At 40.7% G+C, this 19439-nt stretch overlaps 3 protein-coding genes and 1 non-coding gene across 4 annotated transcripts; 2 read left to right on the top strand and 2 right to left on the bottom strand.

The window, feature by feature from the left end:
• The first annotated feature begins 1276 nt into the window (after window positions 1-1276).
• Window positions 1277-2221, top strand: LOC135084430 (UPF0488 protein CG14286). The gene is made up of 3 exons (XM_063979213.1): window positions 1277-1463; window positions 1673-1807; window positions 1929-2221. The coding sequence occupies exons 1-3, from the start codon at window positions 1277-1279 to the stop codon at window positions 2219-2221; spliced, it is 615 nt and encodes a 204-aa protein (XP_063835283.1).
• A 503-nt stretch (window positions 2222-2724) lies between these two features.
• On the bottom strand, window positions 2725-5433 carry LOC135084428 (uncharacterized). The gene is made up of 5 exons (XM_063979211.1): window positions 5421-5433; window positions 4563-4731; window positions 3831-4092; window positions 3339-3576; window positions 2725-2910 (listed from the first exon to the last, which is right to left on the bottom strand). Exons 1-5 carry the CDS (start codon window positions 5431-5433, stop codon window positions 2744-2746), a joined length of 849 nt encoding a protein of 282 aa, XP_063835281.1. The 3' UTR covers window positions 2725-2743.
• Window positions 5434-6157: 724 nt separating this feature from the next.
• On the bottom strand, window positions 6158-19390 carry LOC135084486 (coatomer subunit delta). Its single transcript, XM_063979273.1, has 15 exons — window positions 19282-19390; window positions 19106-19145; window positions 18900-19020; window positions 18372-18474; window positions 17758-17877; window positions 17538-17597; window positions 17065-17180; window positions 16332-16418; window positions 15245-15412; window positions 14685-14761; window positions 13163-13251; window positions 12166-12316; window positions 7594-7705; window positions 6973-7095; window positions 6158-6422 (listed from the first exon to the last, which is right to left on the bottom strand). Exons 1-15 carry the CDS (start codon window positions 19282-19284, stop codon window positions 6254-6256), a joined length of 1539 nt encoding a protein of 512 aa, XP_063835343.1. The 5' UTR covers window positions 19285-19390; the 3' UTR covers window positions 6158-6253.
• Trnal-cag (transfer RNA leucine (anticodon CAG)) lies at window positions 7754-7825 on the top strand. Its single transcript has one exon. It is a non-coding gene; the product is annotated as a tRNA-Leu (tRNA).
• Window positions 19391-19439: the final 49 nt, after the last annotated feature.

Below are 19439 nucleotides of genomic sequence, written 5' to 3'. Positions count from 1 at the left end.
TAGATCTGCATACATGCCTCTGTTCTGCTCTAATTATGAATCCCTAATTCTCTCCCCTGACATTTATTTCGACTTGGATATTCCAAAATATGGTAGTTCTGCTTTCTCTACTTTTAACCTTGTTTTAGAATCTAATGGCTGGCATGATTGGCACCATATTTATTGTGACGCTTCGAAACATTCACCTGATGGTAACGTGGGCGTAGGTGTCTTTCATTATCAGTACAAAATAAATCAAAAAAAGATGTTCCCCCCTGAGACGTCAGTATTTACGGGTGAATGCTTTGGTTTATACAAATCGTTAGAATATATATTACTCATGAAACTTAAAAAGTCCATAATTTTTTCAGACTCAAAAAGTGCATTACAAGCTTTGGCTAAATTCCCTTTTAAAGCTAATATTAATTTTCCAATAATTATTGATAGTAGAATATTACTTAACAAATGCCGACTGAAGGGTTTTCAGGTAATTTTTGCCTGGATCCCCTCTCACAGTAATATTCCCGGTAACGAAATAGCAGATAAAATGGCAAATGAGGCAGTACAGTGTGGAGATATATTCCCATATAAAAACTTCTCTCATGATTTAGCTTCCCTTCCTAAATCCTATCTTCGTAAAGCTTGGGAAGGTGAATGGAACAGTAGTGACCTGGTTAAAGGGAAGCATTATAAGAGTATACAGCCCAATATCCCGGTTAAACCTTGGTTTTTCAGGACGACGCTCGATAAGACAGCCACCTCTATTCTCATTCGCATGCGGTTAGGGCATACATGTACGCCAGCACATTTAGCTAGACTTAAAATCATTGATAGTAATTTATGCGATTGTGGCTCTGAAGTAGGTGATATTAATCACATCCTGTTTTCCTGTCCGAAGTATGATCGCTCCTTTTTTATGTCCTCATTGTTAACCCTCCGTGTCCCTCTTCCCACTTGTATTAATACCCTTTTATGCACAAACGATCAAGATATTTATAAATGTATCTCCTTATTCCTATCTAAAAATGATATAAAGGTTTAGTTTTTGTACCTCATATATGTTTTATATTATTTTTTAATATCTTATTACATCTACCTACCTACCTATATTGATCCTATCCTTTTTAATTTCCGAAATTCCGATATTTCCTACATTTTCGTTTCCCTACCTTTGTCGTGGCAAATGCACAAGCCGTGCGAGCCAAAAAAAAAAAAAAAAAAAAAAAAAAAAAAAAAAAAAAAAAAAAAAAAAAAAAATTCTTCCAGCATTGATTTTAATTTCTATTTAATTGCAAATATGCCTAAATTAACAAAATTACATGCAAAAGGAAAGACAAACACTATTCAAAAACATCACAAAGCGGACGATGCGTCGGATAACGCAGATCCTGAAGAAACTATGAGACAATTTCAGCTGGAACTTTGTTGGTGTATTCAGCAGTTAGAACGTACTTTAAATGAGAAAAAAGGCACTGAAAAGCAACGTAAGTTCAGAATAAGTATCGTCTCTAAATATAATATAGCTAAGTAATCAATTACCTTCGATTAGAACTGTTATTAGTTTATAGGTTAGAATCCAAATAGAATACATAGCAAAACAATTTTTACAGTAACTGTACAACAGTAACCCATAAAACTTACTTAAAATATTCTATAAATGGTAAATAAGTATGTTCTCTTTTGTATGTTTTAGTAAATGAGGCATGGAAAGTACTTACGGTGTTGAAAAACAATACGCAACCTATAATCAGAAAACGGCAGCTGATGAGGACGCACTTCGGGGACTACAGAGCTAAAATGCTAGCAGAAGAGAAAAAACTGGCCAAAAGTATGTATAATAGTAATTTACCTACTTGTAGTATTTAAAGATCTAATAAGAAAATTTCTAAATAACAGATGTAAAAAATAATTATACAAACTACTATGTAAAATACAATATCTTATTTCAGTGGCAAGTAAGATGAAGATCACTGAATCAACGGATAAACCGAAGGCAAAATTTTTACGGAAATCAGCATTCCTTTCAACTGGAGACAGTTCGTTTCGTTTTAATTTCAACTTAGCTCCTGAAGAAGTCAACAACAGTTCTGTCAGAACAGAAGGAGAGAACAATAAACCCATTGAAGACAAAACAATAAAAGATTCTACAGAAACTGTAAAAGATGTGAATACTTCTAAAGATTTCAAATTTACCTTTTCTGGATCAGACTTCAAATTCAATTTCAATGCAGACAATTCATAGGTTTAATTCCCATTTATTGTAAGTTTTAAGGTTTTTTAATTGTAAATAAAATGTAATATTTGTAATAATGATTTTATTATTTTTAATATTAATATATTAAATTTTAGTTAGATTAAAGAAGATACGATTTTCTTATTAGAAGTCTCTTAATCAGATTTTTCAGTTACATAATTTGATTATTATTCAGCTTCTAGTTAATCCAATCATAATTCAACTTCCTAATTTTATTGTGAACTAGCTTTCCGCCCGCGGCTTCGCCCGCGTGGAATTTTGTCTGTCACAGAAAAACTTTATCGCGCGCGTCCCTGTTTCAAAAACTGGGATAAAAACTATCCTATGTCCTTTCCCGGGACTCAAACTCCCTGCCATATTTCATCAAAATCGGTTCAGTGGTTTAGGCGTGACTGAGAGACAGACAGACAGAGTTACTTTCGCATTTATAATATTAGTATAGATTGATAACCTTTCCACATCATGTTTTGTAACAACAAAAACAAAGAAAATGTATTGTGGCAGCGTTTATTAAGCATTTTCACACAGGCTCTGATAACTGATGCCGGCCAATTCCCCGTTGTCGTTTCGGATCCGTCTCGCGCAAGAGTAATCGTCGAAGAAATTCTCCGAGTTCGGCACGGCAAAACCCACTGGGAGTTCGTACTTACGAAAGTATGGGCCCCATGTTGCTATGCCTAAATAAACAGAAACTATTTAAAACATGCGAAGTATGATAATGTGATAGATATTGTCGCAAAAATGTTGATAAGTATCAACAACTCGTGTAGTCAATAGCGAGGCATAGAAGTAGGCATGCCGCGACAAATTTTTTAACTGGAACATTTTTTATTCTGAACTGAACAAGTCTCGCCATAGGATAGCTTGAAAGCAGCTAGTATCGAACATCTAGTAGTAAACTTGTACCTATTAATTTACGTAAACGTTCCGTGTAAGGAACTGCTCAAGCAGTTGTGACTGCTTCGGGCGTACATAGGAATCGCAGTGAAATTTCAATTGACTATCATATGCAAGAATGGTCCGTGTACTCAAGTTTACGGTACGGGTGGACCAATTAGCTGGGAGTCAAAGAAGCAGCCGACTGTGGCACTCTCTTCGACATTACCTAATAATTTGTTAGTTCTGGTATCAAATATCACGCCTCCTTCCACGCCGTGGTACTTCTTGCATTTGTCGTCGTTGTACTGAAACTGGTGGAGGTTGCAGGAGTGGTAGCACGGCACGTGGAAGCCTTGTATCTGGTGGTTGAACGTGAGAATGGTGTTGCATATGTTGATGCTGACGATGACTATTAGTTCGCTGAGGTCGAACTTTCGGTCGGCTGCTTTTATCCTGTGGATTCCCTGAAAATTACAGGAGTATCTACGATTTAGTATCTCATTATACCTAGGTACCTACTGTGGGTACAAAAACGTTGTCCACTGTTTATTTTAAACTTATTTGCACAGAGTTCAAAAGCTTAACGTAAAGCCCCATGTTAGGCATTCTCTTCCAGTCAACCTGTAGGTCTAGGATGCACGCCATGATAAACTTGTATTGTCTTTTATCGAGGCATTTTATTTTCTCTATTTGGCATGATCGATACGTCTTTAATTACCTTCTCAGTGGCATATCCCACAACTTTGTGCTCTATTGGTCCGTATGAAAGGTTCAAATCAGCGAACCACTTGAATCCGTCATCCGTCCTATTGGTTTTGTCAAATAGTTGTATAGTGGCCCAGACTCCCTTGTAGGCGTCCTGTACGATTATGAACCCGATGTCATCGAAGGCCTGTTTCGAACCGTTGGAAGGCACCACGAATGCTTGGGCGGGTAACCTTGAGTACAGGTACAGAACCGTCGTGTAAGGGACTTTTAAGCTAAAAAAGAGAAAATCATTGGATCGCATTCAGAAAGGCATACTGCAACCACGTGGTTTAGTCGTTTTTAGACAGAGTCAGAGAGTTCAACCCGGATATTCTAGAATCCCCAGATGGATAACGGCTACCTAAGTAAATAAACTCCGACAAACGTTACTTCGACATTACGTTACTCCGACACTACTGGAATATCGAATCGACATGACTTTGATTCGACACTGCACTACTCAGACAAAGGATACGCTTTTGTCTGAGTAGTGTAACGTTTGTCGGAGTTTATTTAGGTAGCCATGCATAACATTGACTACAAATGGCAATATCACTAACTGAAAAACTGTTTTTTAGTGCTCCTAAAGCTTTTCTACGTTTGTTCGCGACTCGCGATGACGAAATTCCCACCGAATGTAAAATCAAGCTTTACTTATTGAAAATAGACCTATTTAAAAGAGCCGTAACTAAAGCAGTCTTACTTGTAGATGCACCTAGCAGCCGTTATAAAGATCCTCTCTTCGATACAGGCAGCCGTGCACATATGGGGGATGTCTTGTGTCCTGGAGTGCACCACGCGCGCTATCCACGGGTACCGAGCCTCTGTGGTCGGTTCTGCGTGCACTTGGTAGTTCTCTAGAGAGGAGAAAACTGAAAGAATTGTGTAAAATCTTAGTTGTTCGACCCGGGTGCTGGAAGAGAGCGAGTCCTAGCGATAAGACCGCCTAAATTGTTCTGTTTCGAATATATTTCTTTATTTGCTAGTTTCGTGCAGTGGTGTGCAACAGAGTATATGTACTCTCTGTCTACCTACATTATAATAAGGCCCGGCTATACGCAGCTGCTAATAATGGCCAAAATAAAGAAGCAAAAAAGCTAGGCACCTAAGTAAATTACACAATATACTATACCATGAATAGTAAACTTTGTATGGCAAAATTTTCCCGCACCCCGTCCTTATTAGCTATGCAACAGACCTTACTTTAAAAATCCTTGCCCCATGGCTAAGTAGGTATACTACCTACATGGTAACTGTCACATTCACCACCTAGGTACGAGTCTTGCCTTCCCCTGCCTGCCCTGAAAGGCTAGGATGCGCGCCGAAAATGTATGGGCAAAACCGATAATAAGCCAAAATGGCGTGGCGCTTATCGCGGAGCGCATACTAGGCTTTTTCATTCAAGCCTTACCATCAACTAAACCGAACAGAAAAATCTGCCCCCACTGGAAATCGAACCCGGGACCTCTGCGTCTGAAGCAGGTGGTCTTACCACTAGACCACAGAGGCGGTTAAACTTACTGGGTTCTGGGTTCTTACTGGGTTTGCCTGGGATACTCACACGTTTGATTCATGTTAGACCTTTGATCGGTTCTCCTCGTCTCAAACACATGGCCTTGCGATCGTTCATCATATTGCCAGCTAAAACCACTCCCGAGTAGCAGCACGACACACAGCCTTTTATGCATTGTTTTATAGCCGAAATAAAACGAGAACTTATCAAAAGTTTATTGTTACATATTATTATTATTAATTTTATTTTACCCGACTTCGACAAAAGAAGGGTTATTTTTTCTTACATGATGGATTAATAGAAATCATGGAAGCATATACAGAATGTTAGGTAAATGGGTATATGAGCCGACACTAGCCCATGTTAACATGGTCATTTAAATGGTATGGTGAAGTCATAAAATTGATATCTTCATTTTAATTATTTTAATTTTCATACAAATCAGATTTTATAAAATTTATTTTGTATATGGTTTCCAACATGGCAAAAATGGGAACCAGCGATCCGGTATTGACGGTGGCGCCCCACTGTCAATGTCATGCATAGGACAGTTCAGTATTTTGGAACTATAGCAATAAAACTTGCAGAAGTTGACTTGGGCAAGCTGTCACCACTATGCAAATCTTGCAGAAGTTGGCTTGCCATAGCTATTTACACAGTGGTAAACAGCTTACGGAAGTCAACTTCAAAACGGATCGGTAAAATACCTGCCTTGTTATGCATAAAAAAAATCTTCTGTGAGTTTTATTGCTAGTCGGTTTAGAGCGTAATAAATAAAAGATTCCTTGATATATCATATAATTTTTATTAAATACATTTTTACACTTCAACGCGTGCGTCACGGCGGAACATCTTAATACATTTTTGAATAATATTTCACTTCAGACGATCTCGTACTTGTCTGGATGGAGCGCCACCTCGTGAGAGAAGTCCACGGGCGCTCCGCCCTCGGCCTGCGAGACCCCGGTAGCGGATAGCAGGCACATCGTGGTGTCTGACGTCCACGTCACGGACAGCGGGAAGAAGTCGTTGGGAATGGCTGGGGTGACACTGGAAAAAAATGTTGAATTTGTAAAGTGTTTCAACTATCACTTTAATTGCTTCTGAACAAAACTTGAACAAAGAACTGCAGGTCAATCTACAGGCGATGGAAATATGAAATGCATTATTAGCCTTGGTTTTATTCACCAGTACTTTTCTTATTCAAAATCCCTAAAAATGCCTACCTAAAGGTCTGTATTGAAACAATTGAAACATACAACATTTAACGCCACGGCACATAAAAAATATAATCACTCATAATTGTTGTTTTTACTCCCCCTCTATATTCAACTGCTTATTTACAGAAACTATAAATAGAAGCATGGAACATGTTTATTCACTTTGTGTGAAAAGAGGCGATCGATTTTTTTTACACCTTTATAAGATATCAATATCAATATGCATGCATCTAGATTCAGTGATTTTTTTTTTCATAACTAAAGTAAGTATGTATGTGGATTAGTAGGCTAAATTAAATCTTCCATTTGCCTCTGTTAAATTAGAGAGGCTCGTTCTTCTACGCAAACTAAATGAACTAATGATGATGGTTTAAACTCACGTGAACTCCAAACTGCCTGATTTCTGCTGCTTGTTAATGATGGGCACGGACCAGATCAGCGTGCGGCCTTTCTGTGCGTAGCTGCCTTCCCACTGGTGCACCACCAGAGAGATGTTACCGGATCTGGAGAAAGAGATATCGTTATTGCACGTGCAATACTGTGTACCTTTTAAGTCGCGCCATTTCGAACTTTATTTCTTTATAGTAACGTAATAGTCGTTCAGAAACACGACAAAAACACTTAATTTTATCGTCAAAAGTCAAAGAGGCTGTGGTCTCCTATAGATGCCGTAGACCACATACAGCGTTATGTCGTAGGTCGCGTCACACACAATGTTTACTATAGAAAGAAACAAAATAAATGTTTCTTTCTTTCAAATGCACTGTTGTGGTCTCCTTCAGACGTTGACGTCCGCTTATAGACAATAGCCTATATCTATATATAATATCTATATCTGTGACAATAGCCCAATCAAGAGGCTACTAAGTATGGACGCGGAAGGAACGTTTGATGCTGACATCATACACCGCTTATAGCGTTTAATAGACCTTAGACTAAAACATCAAATATTGTCTCCGAAAATATCTACATCGCCTAACACCCTGTATAACGTGACTCACGGCAGCGGGATGTGTATGTTGACGTCATTGAGCGACAGGTGGTCGTGCTCCAGCTCGTACTCGATGTTGACGTCACACCCGCCGCCCGCGCCCTCCGACGGCCAGCAGTTCACTAAGAGACAAGACAAGAACATTAAAAAAAGGAACACTATTCTTAACCGCCTCTGTGGTCTAGTGGTAAGACCACCTGCTTCAGACGCAGAGGTCCTGGGTTCGATTCCCAGTGGGGGCAGATTTTTCCGTTCGGTTTGGTTGGTGGTAGGGCTTGTTCTAAGTCCGCCTGGCTAGCTACCACCATCTTACCTAAGTCTGTCGCCATACCAACAATGTTAACAGTATTGTTGTGTTCCGGCAGTTAGAGGTAAGATAGCCAGTTCCTCCGTGGTTGAGGATTCCGGGTGAAGCTCGCTTCCACCTTCGGCCTGATCGTCACTTACCATCAGGTGAGATACAGGCCAAGAGCTTCCTCGTTGTGGATAAAAAAAAACATTCTGAAGTTACGTTACAGCTAGAAACAGCGGACGAACTTTACATCAGCAGTTCACTGGGGGATAACACAAGAATATTCAAGAAAGGAACACTATTCTTAACATTCTGAAGTTACGTTACAGCTAGGAACAGCGGACGAACGGTACATCAGCAGTTCACTGGGGGATAACAAGAACATTCAAGAAAGGAACACTATTCTTTACATTCTGAAGTTACGTTACAGCTAGGAACAGCGGACGAACTTTACATCAGCAGTTCACTGGGGGACAACACAAGAACATTCAAGAAAGGAACACTATTCTTAACATTCTGAAGTTACGTTACAGCCATAGCTGGGCATTAACTCGTTAATCCGTTAATCGTTAATTAACGAAGTTAACATTTCTATTAACGGATTAACTTTTAAGTTAACTTTAAAAAATGTTAACGGACTCGTTAACTTCCGTTAAATTATCCTAAGTCCGTTAATCGTTAATCCAGTACCTACTATTTACCAAAAAGATACAGCAGGCACGCTGAAAAACGCTAGAAAAACGCGTTCTAACAAGTACGTTCGGGCTTCCAGAACTTCCAGAACCCAAAACAACAGTTTTTGTAACCAGATCACTAACGACACTTGTTAGTATGTGTGGTACAACTCTTGCAACTGAATTTAAAAGACCAGTTTTCCTCAACCGATTGAGCTGAAATTTGGTATACTTATGTAGGTACGATGATAATGCAATGTTATGGTACCATTGAGCTGGTCTGATGATGGAGTCATGAGGTGGCCATATGAACTCCTAAATGAAACGGCGGCATCGCATCGAATTTGGGTTCGTTGGATTTGTCTTTTCGAGCACTTTAGTACTAGATGATGTCCAGGGTCCTGATGATGGAGTCAGGAGGTGGCCATAGGAATTCCTAAACGAAACGGTGGAAACTTATCGAGTTTGGGTTTGCTGGATTTGTCTTTTCGAGCACTTTGGTGCAAAATTGTATTGTAATGAGGATCATTACTGTTGTAGAAAATTCAATAAAAATAGTATCTACGTTAATCTTTAAGACATAAGAAGTCATACCCAGCTTCTGGCCGAGGAGGAGTCTCACTCAGCTTATGGCCTGGGGGGAGGGGCAAGCCTTACCCAGCTTCTCGCCTTAGTGGGAGGGTGGATGTCATACCCAGTTTCTGGCCTGGGGGGGGGGGACCCAAATCGCCAAATATCCCACCGCGGAGACCCCAAATCGCGCCTCCGCGTTCCATAGAATCGTATGAACGTATGGATTTTTTGCGATATTTTTCACATTTTCTATTTTTCAAAATTACCTATCGATAGCTTTCTTTATTTTGATGAATAAATGTCATTAAAAGTTTTTCTCTAAAACTGATAGTTTGGCTAGAAAAAAATATTTTATATCCACGCAGTACGGTCGCAGCGCTCGGTTCCGATATATGTATATAGTGACGTCATCGTTCCCGTGCCGGGCGGTCAGTGAACTTTTTTTAGTAATTTGGCCTTAACTTCGTAAATTTTTGTCGAAGAACAAAAATTTTTGGACTGCATATTAAGGATTTCGTAGCCCTATAAATCTGCATTCATAACAAAAAATCGAAATGAACCTCATTGAACCAAGGCTCTGAGATTGAGATTATTTGAGATACTAAAAAGTGTAAAATAAAATTATAATAATTAAAAAGCTATTATTCTGAAATGCAGTTGTACTAAAACGAAAAAAATAATTGTACTTATGCAAGGTTCAAATAATTTCGAAAGCTTGTAGCGCAAACATAAAAGAGGAATAAATCCCATGCGCGATACAAGCTTTCGAAATTATTTGAACCTTGCATACATTTATTTTTTTCGTTTTATTATCATGTGTTAACGGATTAACGATTAACGTTAACTTGCGTTAAATCTTGCGAAATGTAACGTTTTAACGTTTAACGAAGTTAATTTTTTTATTAACGGTTTAACGATTAACGAAGTTAACTATTTGATTAACGGTGCCCAGCTATGGTTACAGCTAGGAACAGCGGACGAACGGTACATCAGCAGTTCACTGGGGGATAACAAGAACATTCAAGAAAGGAACACTATTCTTTACATTCTGAAGTTACGTTACAGCTAGGAACAGCGGACGAACTTTACATCAGCAGTTCACTGGGGGACAACACAAGAACATTCAAGAAAGGAACACTATTCTTAACATTCTGAAGTTACGTTACAGCTAGGAACAGCGGACGAACGGTACATCAGCAGTTCACTGGGGGATAACAAGAACATTCAAGAAAGGAACACTATTCTTTACATTCTGAAGTTACGTTACAGCTAGGAACAGCGGACGAACTTTACATCAGCAGTTCACTGGGGGACAACACAAGAACATTCAAGAAAGGAACACTATTCTTAACATTCTGAAGTTACGTTACAGCTAGGAACAGCGGACGAACGGTACATCAGCAGTTCACTGGGGGATAACAAGAACATTCAAGAAAGGAACACTATTCTTAACATTCTGAAGTTACGTTACAGCTAGGAACAGCGGACGAACGGTACATCAGCAGTTCACTGGGGGATAACAAGAACATTCAAGAAAGGAACACTATTCTTTACATTCTGAAGTTACGTTACAGCTAGGAACAGCGGACGAACTTTACATCAGCAGTTCACTGGGGGATAACACAAGAACATTCAAGAAAGGAACACTATTCTTAACATAAAATAGTAAGACAGGGGTCTTAACGCGACGTTTATTAATGAGTTACATTATGCTTGACGTTTCGGCTGTGATGTTGCAGCCGTGGTCACAAGCAGACTGGCGGTCACATGACGCGCGATGGGCGTCACATGACTTGTCAGCTTGTCGTCCTTGTCCACGTTGGGTTGAGTCTGGTGCCTGACTCCGCTCGCACGACGCGCGACGTGCGTCACACGTCACTCACCCGCCAGCGGCGCCAGCTTGTCGTCGCCGGAACCAGCGAGGCGCCACTTGAGCACGCCGACGTCACTGTGCAGCGGGAACGGGCGCTGACTCTGCTTGAGTCCGATGATGCCCTGCGACCGGAACGCGTCCTTGTCCACGTTAAGGTGAGTCTGGTGCCTGACTCCGCCAGCTCGCATGACCCGCGACGGGCGTCACATGACCCGCGACAGGCGTCACATGACCCGCGACGGGCGTCACATGACCCGCGACGGGCGTCACACGACGCGCGACAGGCGTCACATGACCCGCGACGGGCGTCACATGACCCGCGACGGGCGTCACATGACCCTCGACGGGCGTCACATGACCCGCGACGGGCGTCACACGACGCGCGACAGGCGTCACATGACCCGCGACGGGCGTCACACGTCACTCACCCACTAGCGGCGCCAGCTTGTCGTCGCCGGTGATTTGTCCACGTTAGGGTGAGTCTGGTGCGCGACTTCGCTCGCTCGCATGACCCGCGACGGGCGTCACTAGACCCGCGAACGGCATCACATGACCCGCGACGGGCGTCACATGACCCGCGACGGGCGTCACATGACCCGCGACGGGCGTCACATGACCCGCGACGGGCGTCACATGACCCGCGACGGGCGTCACATGTCACTCACCCGCCAGCGGCGCCAGCTTGTCGTCGCCGGAACCAGCGAGGCGCCACTTGAGCACGCCGACGTCACTGTGCAGCGGGAACGGGCGCTGACTCTGCTTGAGTCCGATGATGCCCTGCGAGCGACCGGAACGCCTTCTTGTCCACGTTAGGGCGAGTCTGGTGCCTGACTCCGCTCGCTCGCATGACGCGCGACGGGCGTCACACGACCCGCGACGGGCGTCACATGACCCGCGACGGGCGTCACATACCCGCGACGGGCGTCACATGACCCGCGACGGGCGTCACATGACCCGCGACGGGCGTCACTAGACCCGCGACAGGCGTCACATGACCCGCGACAGGCGTCACATGACGCGCGACGGGCGTCACATGACGCGCGACGGGCGTCACATGACCCGCGACGGGCGTCACATGACCCGCGACGGGCGTCACATGACCCGCGACGGGCGTCACATGACCCGCGACGGGCGTCACATGACCCGCGACGGGCGTCACGTGTCACTCACCCGCCAGCGGCGCCAGCTTGTCGTCGCCGGAACCAGCGAGGCGCCACTTGAGCACGCCGACGTCACTGTGCAGCGGGAACGGGCGCTGACTCTGCTTCAGTCCGATGATGCCCTGCGACCGGAACGCCTCCTTGTCCACGTTGGGGTGAGTCTGGAATGAATGGGCACAATATTAACAGAGTACCTACATACAAATGAGTAGGTTATCTTCATAGAAACGCACCGAGCGCGGTTTGCTCAATACTCAATCGTTTATTGCATAACCACATTTTAGCATTCACATTAGGTCTTACAATTTAGGCAGTTATACAATGTGGACGCAGTTAGGGCACTTTAGGAAGGAGACAGAACGACGATCTTAATAGTTTCAAAAGAAATTAATGTACACATTGCGTTTGGTGGAAATGTCATTAATAAACGTTTCGATAATTATAAAATAAAGATAGAATTAATGAATTATTAAAATGGAAAAATATTGTTAAGATGTCATGCTAATTATTGTCAAGTGTTGAAAATATGTCAGGTTAAATTTATAGTGGATTATCGTGGAGTCGGTCGTGGGTGCCTCCCACAATAGTTTCCACAAAGGCCGGTTGGTGGAGGCCTGCGTCCAGCGCCTTCCTGCTACCTTTATGATGTCGTCGGCCCACCTTGTGGGTGGATGTCCTACGCTGCGCTTTCCGCATTGCTTATTTCAATCAATGATAGTCCAATTAACTGTTTGAGATAAAGAACCTTAATAGGGGCGTTTGGCGAAAAAGAAGTTTTTGGCGAGCACACGTTAGACGAATAGTGACGTGTTTCATTCATTGCAGTGACAGCGCTCACCGCTTAGCGACCGTCATTTTGTTTCCAAGCGCTTTTTTCCGTCAAATTCAAGATGGATACAAGAACGTAATCTCGTTTCAACCAATCACAGCCCATTTCGGACACAAGTTACACGATCTTTAATTTTTTTACAAAATATGGTAGCCTACTAGTCAAATGGTGAACTAACCTGTAACTGCAGTGATCGGGAGTCCCTATTGTCCACATGTACACGAATCCTGCCGTATTGCTCGTCAGTTATGCGCAGTGTCAGCAAGCCTGGACAAATAAATTGGAACATAAATTAGGTAGTTGACAATGATTCCATTGTATATCCACCAATGTATTAAAAAGAACACATTTCATAATTTTCCATGGGATTTAATCCGATTCCAATTAACCGTAGTACCAGGCCTGTTCATCTCCGCGAGTTTACATCGAAAACAAAACACGCACAATGGCCCACCTACAGGATACTATTCGACAAGGCCTCACATACGAGCGAACATTGACTCATGCACGCGTATTCTTGTGTATGATGGAAGAAAATAAAGAAAATGGTGTACTAAATACTGTGCAGTATTTAACTGCCTAAATAATAATAAAAACACAATGTAGTTTTTTAAGTTGCCTCAAGACACTGAGAGGTAAATAAGTAGTTAATAAATTATTCATGATAATTCACGCTAAATCATGTATTTCCTCCGCCATTTTCCGCAGTTTGGCACCTCACGTCACATCATTTTACCGAAGTCAGCCCTATAGCTTCGGCGCAGTGCCGATCACTGACGTTTGTCAACAAAATGGTGCTTGACTCTTGAGACAGGCTAAATTACACCATATTGTTAATGACATTGAGCATAATTTTTTTTAAATACCTTCGCAAAGTAAAACTTCTGTACGTAGTACTTATTATTATTCTGTGGTAGTACACACAGATCACAGAAACTAAACGGAGATGTGACAAGGGGGCGGGGCCGGTGTCGCAGCAATATCACAGAATAATAATAAGTACTACGTACAGAAGTTTTACTTCGCGAAGGTATTTAAAAAAATGTATGCTCAATGTCATTAACAATATGGTGTAATTTAGCTTGTCTCAAGAGTCAAGCAAGTTTGTCAGAAGTTTTGTTGACAAACGTCAGTGATCGGTACTGCGCCGAAGCTATAGGGCTGACTTCGGTAAAATGATGTGACGTGAGGTGCCAATCTGCAGAAAATGGCGGAGGAAATACATGATTTAGCATGAATTATCATGAATAATATTAACTACTTATTTACCTCTCAGTGTCTTGAGGCAACTTAAAAAAGTACATTCTGTGTTTTTATTATTATTTAGGCAGTTAAATACTGCACAGTATTTGGTACACCATTTTCTTTATTTTCTTCCATCATACACAAGAATACGCGTGCGTGAGTCAATGTTCGCTCGTATGTGAGGCCTTGTCGAATAGTACTCTTGTAGGGGGCAATCGTGCGTGTTTTGTTTTCGATGTAAACTCGCGGAGATGAACAGGCCTGGCAATATGCCCAAAAACAACACATTTCTCGTGACAGCAATGATGACAGCGATGTCATAATGTAAACAGCTTACATTGCTTGCGTAGTAGGTACTAAAGAAAGATTATTCGAACGTTGAGTACGGAGTGGATAATGAGCACATAATAAATTTTGATTTCTTTGTGTGTGTGAATTTCAATATTGTAATCTACCTGACAGCTCGAAGTTCTGGATGTCTCCATCGCGCCCGGCAACCAAGTTCAAACGTTCCTCGAACCGCAGGTGTACACTGAAAATAACATAAAATAAATACCACAGTGATTTTAGTGTTTTCAATAATGTCAGTAACCCCTGGGCCATATAGTGACTATGCAAAAAAATTCCGAAGTACACGAATACTTGGCTACACACGAATGTTCGGGTTATCGCGATGTGTATGACCACGGGTTTAAGTTTTTTTTTTTTATTCAATAAGTACACATACAGGTTACAGTCATTTACATATCAAAATACATAAACAAAATGAACAGTGTCTAGACTCCAACCTACAAGTAGCGTACATTTAAGTTACGATGATTTCACTTACGTTGCACAATTATTAATAAACACATACAAAATGCTCAAAAGACACAACCCTATAAACTGTGTTAAAAAAAGAAAAAAGGAAAAGTTATCTATCAATTATTTTTTGTATTATTATCAATATTTATATTTCAAACTGTTGCATTATTGGTAGTACCGTTGGACTACCGCGTTAAAACAATCACATTACCTCTTGTGGTCCGGCAGCGGCGCGACTTCGGGGCGGTGCGTGGTAGAGGCGGCGGCGGTAGCGGTGGCGGGCGCCACGGTGTCGCCCTCGGAGCGCAGGCGGGACACAAACGACTCGGCGTCCGAGCCGCGCGAGCCGAGCTTCATGGCGGAACGACCTACTGGACGCCTGAATTCGACATTGAAAAATTATAAATTAGTATCTTATGTGAAACTAGCTTTCCGCCCGCGGCTTCGCCCGCGTGGAATTTTGTCTGTCACAGAAAAACAATATCGCGCGCGTATTTGCTCACCGTTTAGACCTACCCTGGACTACGAGAAACATTTTAAAACCAAAATCAGCTCAATCGGCCCAGCCGTTCTCAAGTTTTAATCAGACTAACGAACATCAATTTATTTTTATTTATTTAGATATAGGTATCTGTTGGTCCGTGAGCACGTAGAATTTTGTCCAATGACCCCAAGCTACCCATCCTTATCGCTCGCAGACCGGGCTTTATAACATAACTCTGGTAAATTATAAGGGCGACCCCTTCTGTAGCGGAGACTACAGAGTAGAAAGTAATACCATGACTTAAATTTTAAAAACTCAATAGAATTAGTTAATTAATTAAATTCTATGGTTGAGAAATAATTATGTGAACATCAGTACCACTAGTACGAAAAACTTTCGAGTTCAAGACGAGGACGAATTTTTTTACGTTTCGAGTTCGAACTCGAAACGTTCATTTTGTTTTACTAAGCATTTTTAACTTTCTAACTTCTTTCGTCGGCACGCAAGGCCACAGGACTCCCCAACCCGGCCAGTAATTTGCCTCTGATAATTTAGTGATGGTCGTACGCCTCACCTCACACGGAGGTATTCCCACCTCTCATTCCCACCGCTGCAACTCCCGTGTAGCCAGGATCTACAGCTTGACCGCCAATAAAAACCCAACCAGTGAAGGTCAAATTTGTCTTGGGGAAAGTTAAACTGTCATGGGATCCACAATGAAATTAAAACAGAAGGAGTTCGAAGTTAAGGTTCGTCTTCCCTACAGTATACCTACAGTCGAGACTGGTTGACCTGATGATGATGATGAACTTACGTGTCTCTAGCAGGAGTAGTGGGTATCTTCTCAGCTATTGGTTCGGTGCTCGGGCTCGACGTCACGTTGGAACTGCCGAACCCAGAGCTGCCTGCTGACAAACGCACGTCAGAAAGGCAGAAATACATCTTATGAGGTGTTTATAGTTTGTGACAAGAGCTGAGAGAGAAAAATGAAATGGATTTCAGAGTGGTGGTCCCCCAAAGATGGCAAAAAAGTAGGGTAGTAGTTCAGAAGGATAACTTCAAGAAATGAAATGAAGAATGGCTGGTTCAACATAAATCAGAATTGATAGAGACAGGTGGAAGCCTTTGAGCTTTATCAAAGGACAGCTTTTGTAGAAAAAAAATACCTATCATCAACTATAATATGTAGCAATAAAGGCTTATTTTATTATACCAGCTGTGCCCGCGACTTCGTACGCGTGAAAATCAGTTTTCGCAACATTTTTCATTATTGCTCTGCTCCTATTGATCGTAGCGTGATGTTGTATAGCCTATAGCCTTCCTCGATAAATGGGCTATCTAACACTGAAAGAATTTTTCAAATCGGACCAGTAGTTCCGGAGATTATCGCGTTCAAGTAAACAAACAAACAAACTCTTCAGCTTTATAATATTAGTATAGATTTATTATTAAATATTTAATGTTTTTCTTTGGAGGTCTAGCGCGTTATGGCAAGATGAATCACAAGATCAAAGTTTGCAGAACACTGGCACTGATGTAAAGTATACTTGCCGAAAGACATCTGCGAGCGCGGCGGCGCGCCTCGCTTGGCCGCCTCCAGCCTCTCTCTTTGCAGTTCCTTAGCTCTCTCTCGCATGCGGTTGGCCGCCTCACGCTCTTGCGTCTACAACCAAAGAGAAGTCACATATTTCCCATTATTCATAGGCATATACAGGGTGTCAAAGCTTTTATTCAGTACTTAGGCCCTTTTCAGGGCGCTTAAACATAAAGAGAACCATTATGTGTATATTAGAGGACATTAATAATATCAATTTAAGCGTGCATGTTCAGCGAAATTGAATAATTTCAAGTTATTTAACCTGGAACGGATTGTGAATTGATCCAGAAAAACATATCCTGTCCATTACTTTGAGGCTCAATTTTAAGAATTTTTTAGAGAAATAAACTCACAACCCCAGCTGAAGTTTTGATAAACCCAAGAAAGATACATTTTAATTTGAGATACATGAGATTTTCTTACCTGCCTCACTGCTTGATAGATCTTTTCTTCATGAGAGTCCATCTCAACAAATGAGCGAACCTAAAATAAAATAAATAAGTTATTTACTAAAACTAATTTTTTTTTATTCAAAGTTTAATGATTATTACTTCTAATGTATAAGCAGTAAAATACACAATAATTTGTTAACTATTGTTAACAAATTATTGTGTATTTTACTTTACTAAGCTACAGTACAAACCTGTGCCAGGTTGACACTCTCCCTGTAGCCCAGGGCTACAATTTCGTCAAAAGCAAACAGCAGATTGAAGGCTTGGTTCAAGATCTCAGCCTCTGTGAGCTGGGTGCAATATTCTGGGACCTGGAAATGTAAAGTAAAAGTCATAACTCATTTATTTTCTACAAATAAGCAATTATTATTAAGATTATCATTAATAACTGGTAAGTTTGTAAGAAATAATGTTTGTTATTTATTAATTTAAATACTTTTTATTTTAATGAAACTTCAGTGTAACATTTTTCACATTAAGACAATAAATATTTAATTATCTCTGTATCATTAACATTAATCCAATTTGCAAACTTTATTATTATCCAATTAGCAATTTCTATTAGCAAAAACACATTTTTTCAAAAAATTCATTTCCACAGAAAAAAGTTCAGATTTTTTGTTATAAAACTTTACAGATGCCTGATGAAATTTTGATTATTTTTGTGTCTGTCTTTATTTGGGGACTTTTATCCAGACCAGCATTGAATGAATATAAAAGCAATTACCATGGATCTGTCCTGATAAATAAATAAATAAATAATAAGTCTAATCAATAAAGAAACTTGAATTTTAATTTTTATTACCACTCGGCTGAAGAGACGCAAGGTCTCCAGGTCCTCCAGGATGTTGCTGGCCTTGGTGGTGATCAGCAGCATGTACAGCTTGTCCAGCGGCTGGTACACATACCTGAATGCAACATACAAATAAATAATTATAAACAACTATCAATTTTAGCTGTATCTCTTGAAACTTCTATGGAATTTACAATTTAAGTTGAGTTGCACTGCCAAACTTTCATGGTAACTTTAACGATAACCGGTGCTTTTTGTATTTAAGTTTCACATATTTTTGACGTTTGTTACAGTTTAAGTATGATGAACCTAGCCTAAGTTGGCCAAAAGTTGTATGATGCAATTGATTGAAAATTGTGAAGTAAGATAATAATCTACTATAATATACTTCACAATGTACATACTATAGACTTAACACATTACTCCGAAGAGATATAAAGATAATTCACCACTTATGTGACTCACAAGTACATAATTTTATTTAGGTAGGTACGTACTGTTTGTAAATATTACTTGGAAGAAGTTTTTAGATAAAATTACCTGACAGACTCAGTCTCAACGAAGGTATGTTGTCGGCCGCCAGTCATTAGCTTGGGGAAGGCAGCTAATAGGCCCTCGATACGGGCTTTCGTCATCTCTACGAACTGCCGAGACACCAATGCTGAAATGGTCACAAAATTACGTATAAAAATCTAAACTTACAGAGTTGCCTATGAATTTAGGTGAATTTATGTATTATTTGATACCTTTTCCTGATTTCGTACATACTGTTGCTGCTATGAGCACCTGAAAATAAATGAAAACATAGAAGCAAAATGTAAACATAAATGTAACACCAATTAACCACTTATACACTAATTTAATGCACTTTTATAATAAAACTATGAACATATTTGGAAATTTTAATAATTAAACTTCATACCATTTTGAAATTATGAAGAAAAATCCAATTATCCTGCAAAACAAATCGCTTTTCGGTAATTTCAGTAATTTTGACAGCTCACCGCAGATGACGTGTAGACATTTTTTTTCTACCATCTATGGGCAACGTTTTATTGGCAAAGGAATAATACATAATGG

Source organism: Ostrinia nubilalis, chromosome 26 (assembly GCF_963855985.1).
Source record: "Ostrinia nubilalis chromosome 26, ilOstNubi1.1, whole genome shotgun sequence".
Classification (NCBI taxonomy): domain Eukaryota; kingdom Metazoa; phylum Arthropoda; class Insecta; order Lepidoptera; family Crambidae; genus Ostrinia; species Ostrinia nubilalis.
Note: the sequence above shows the minus strand (reverse complement) of the source record. Positions and strands in the feature narration are given on the sequence as shown.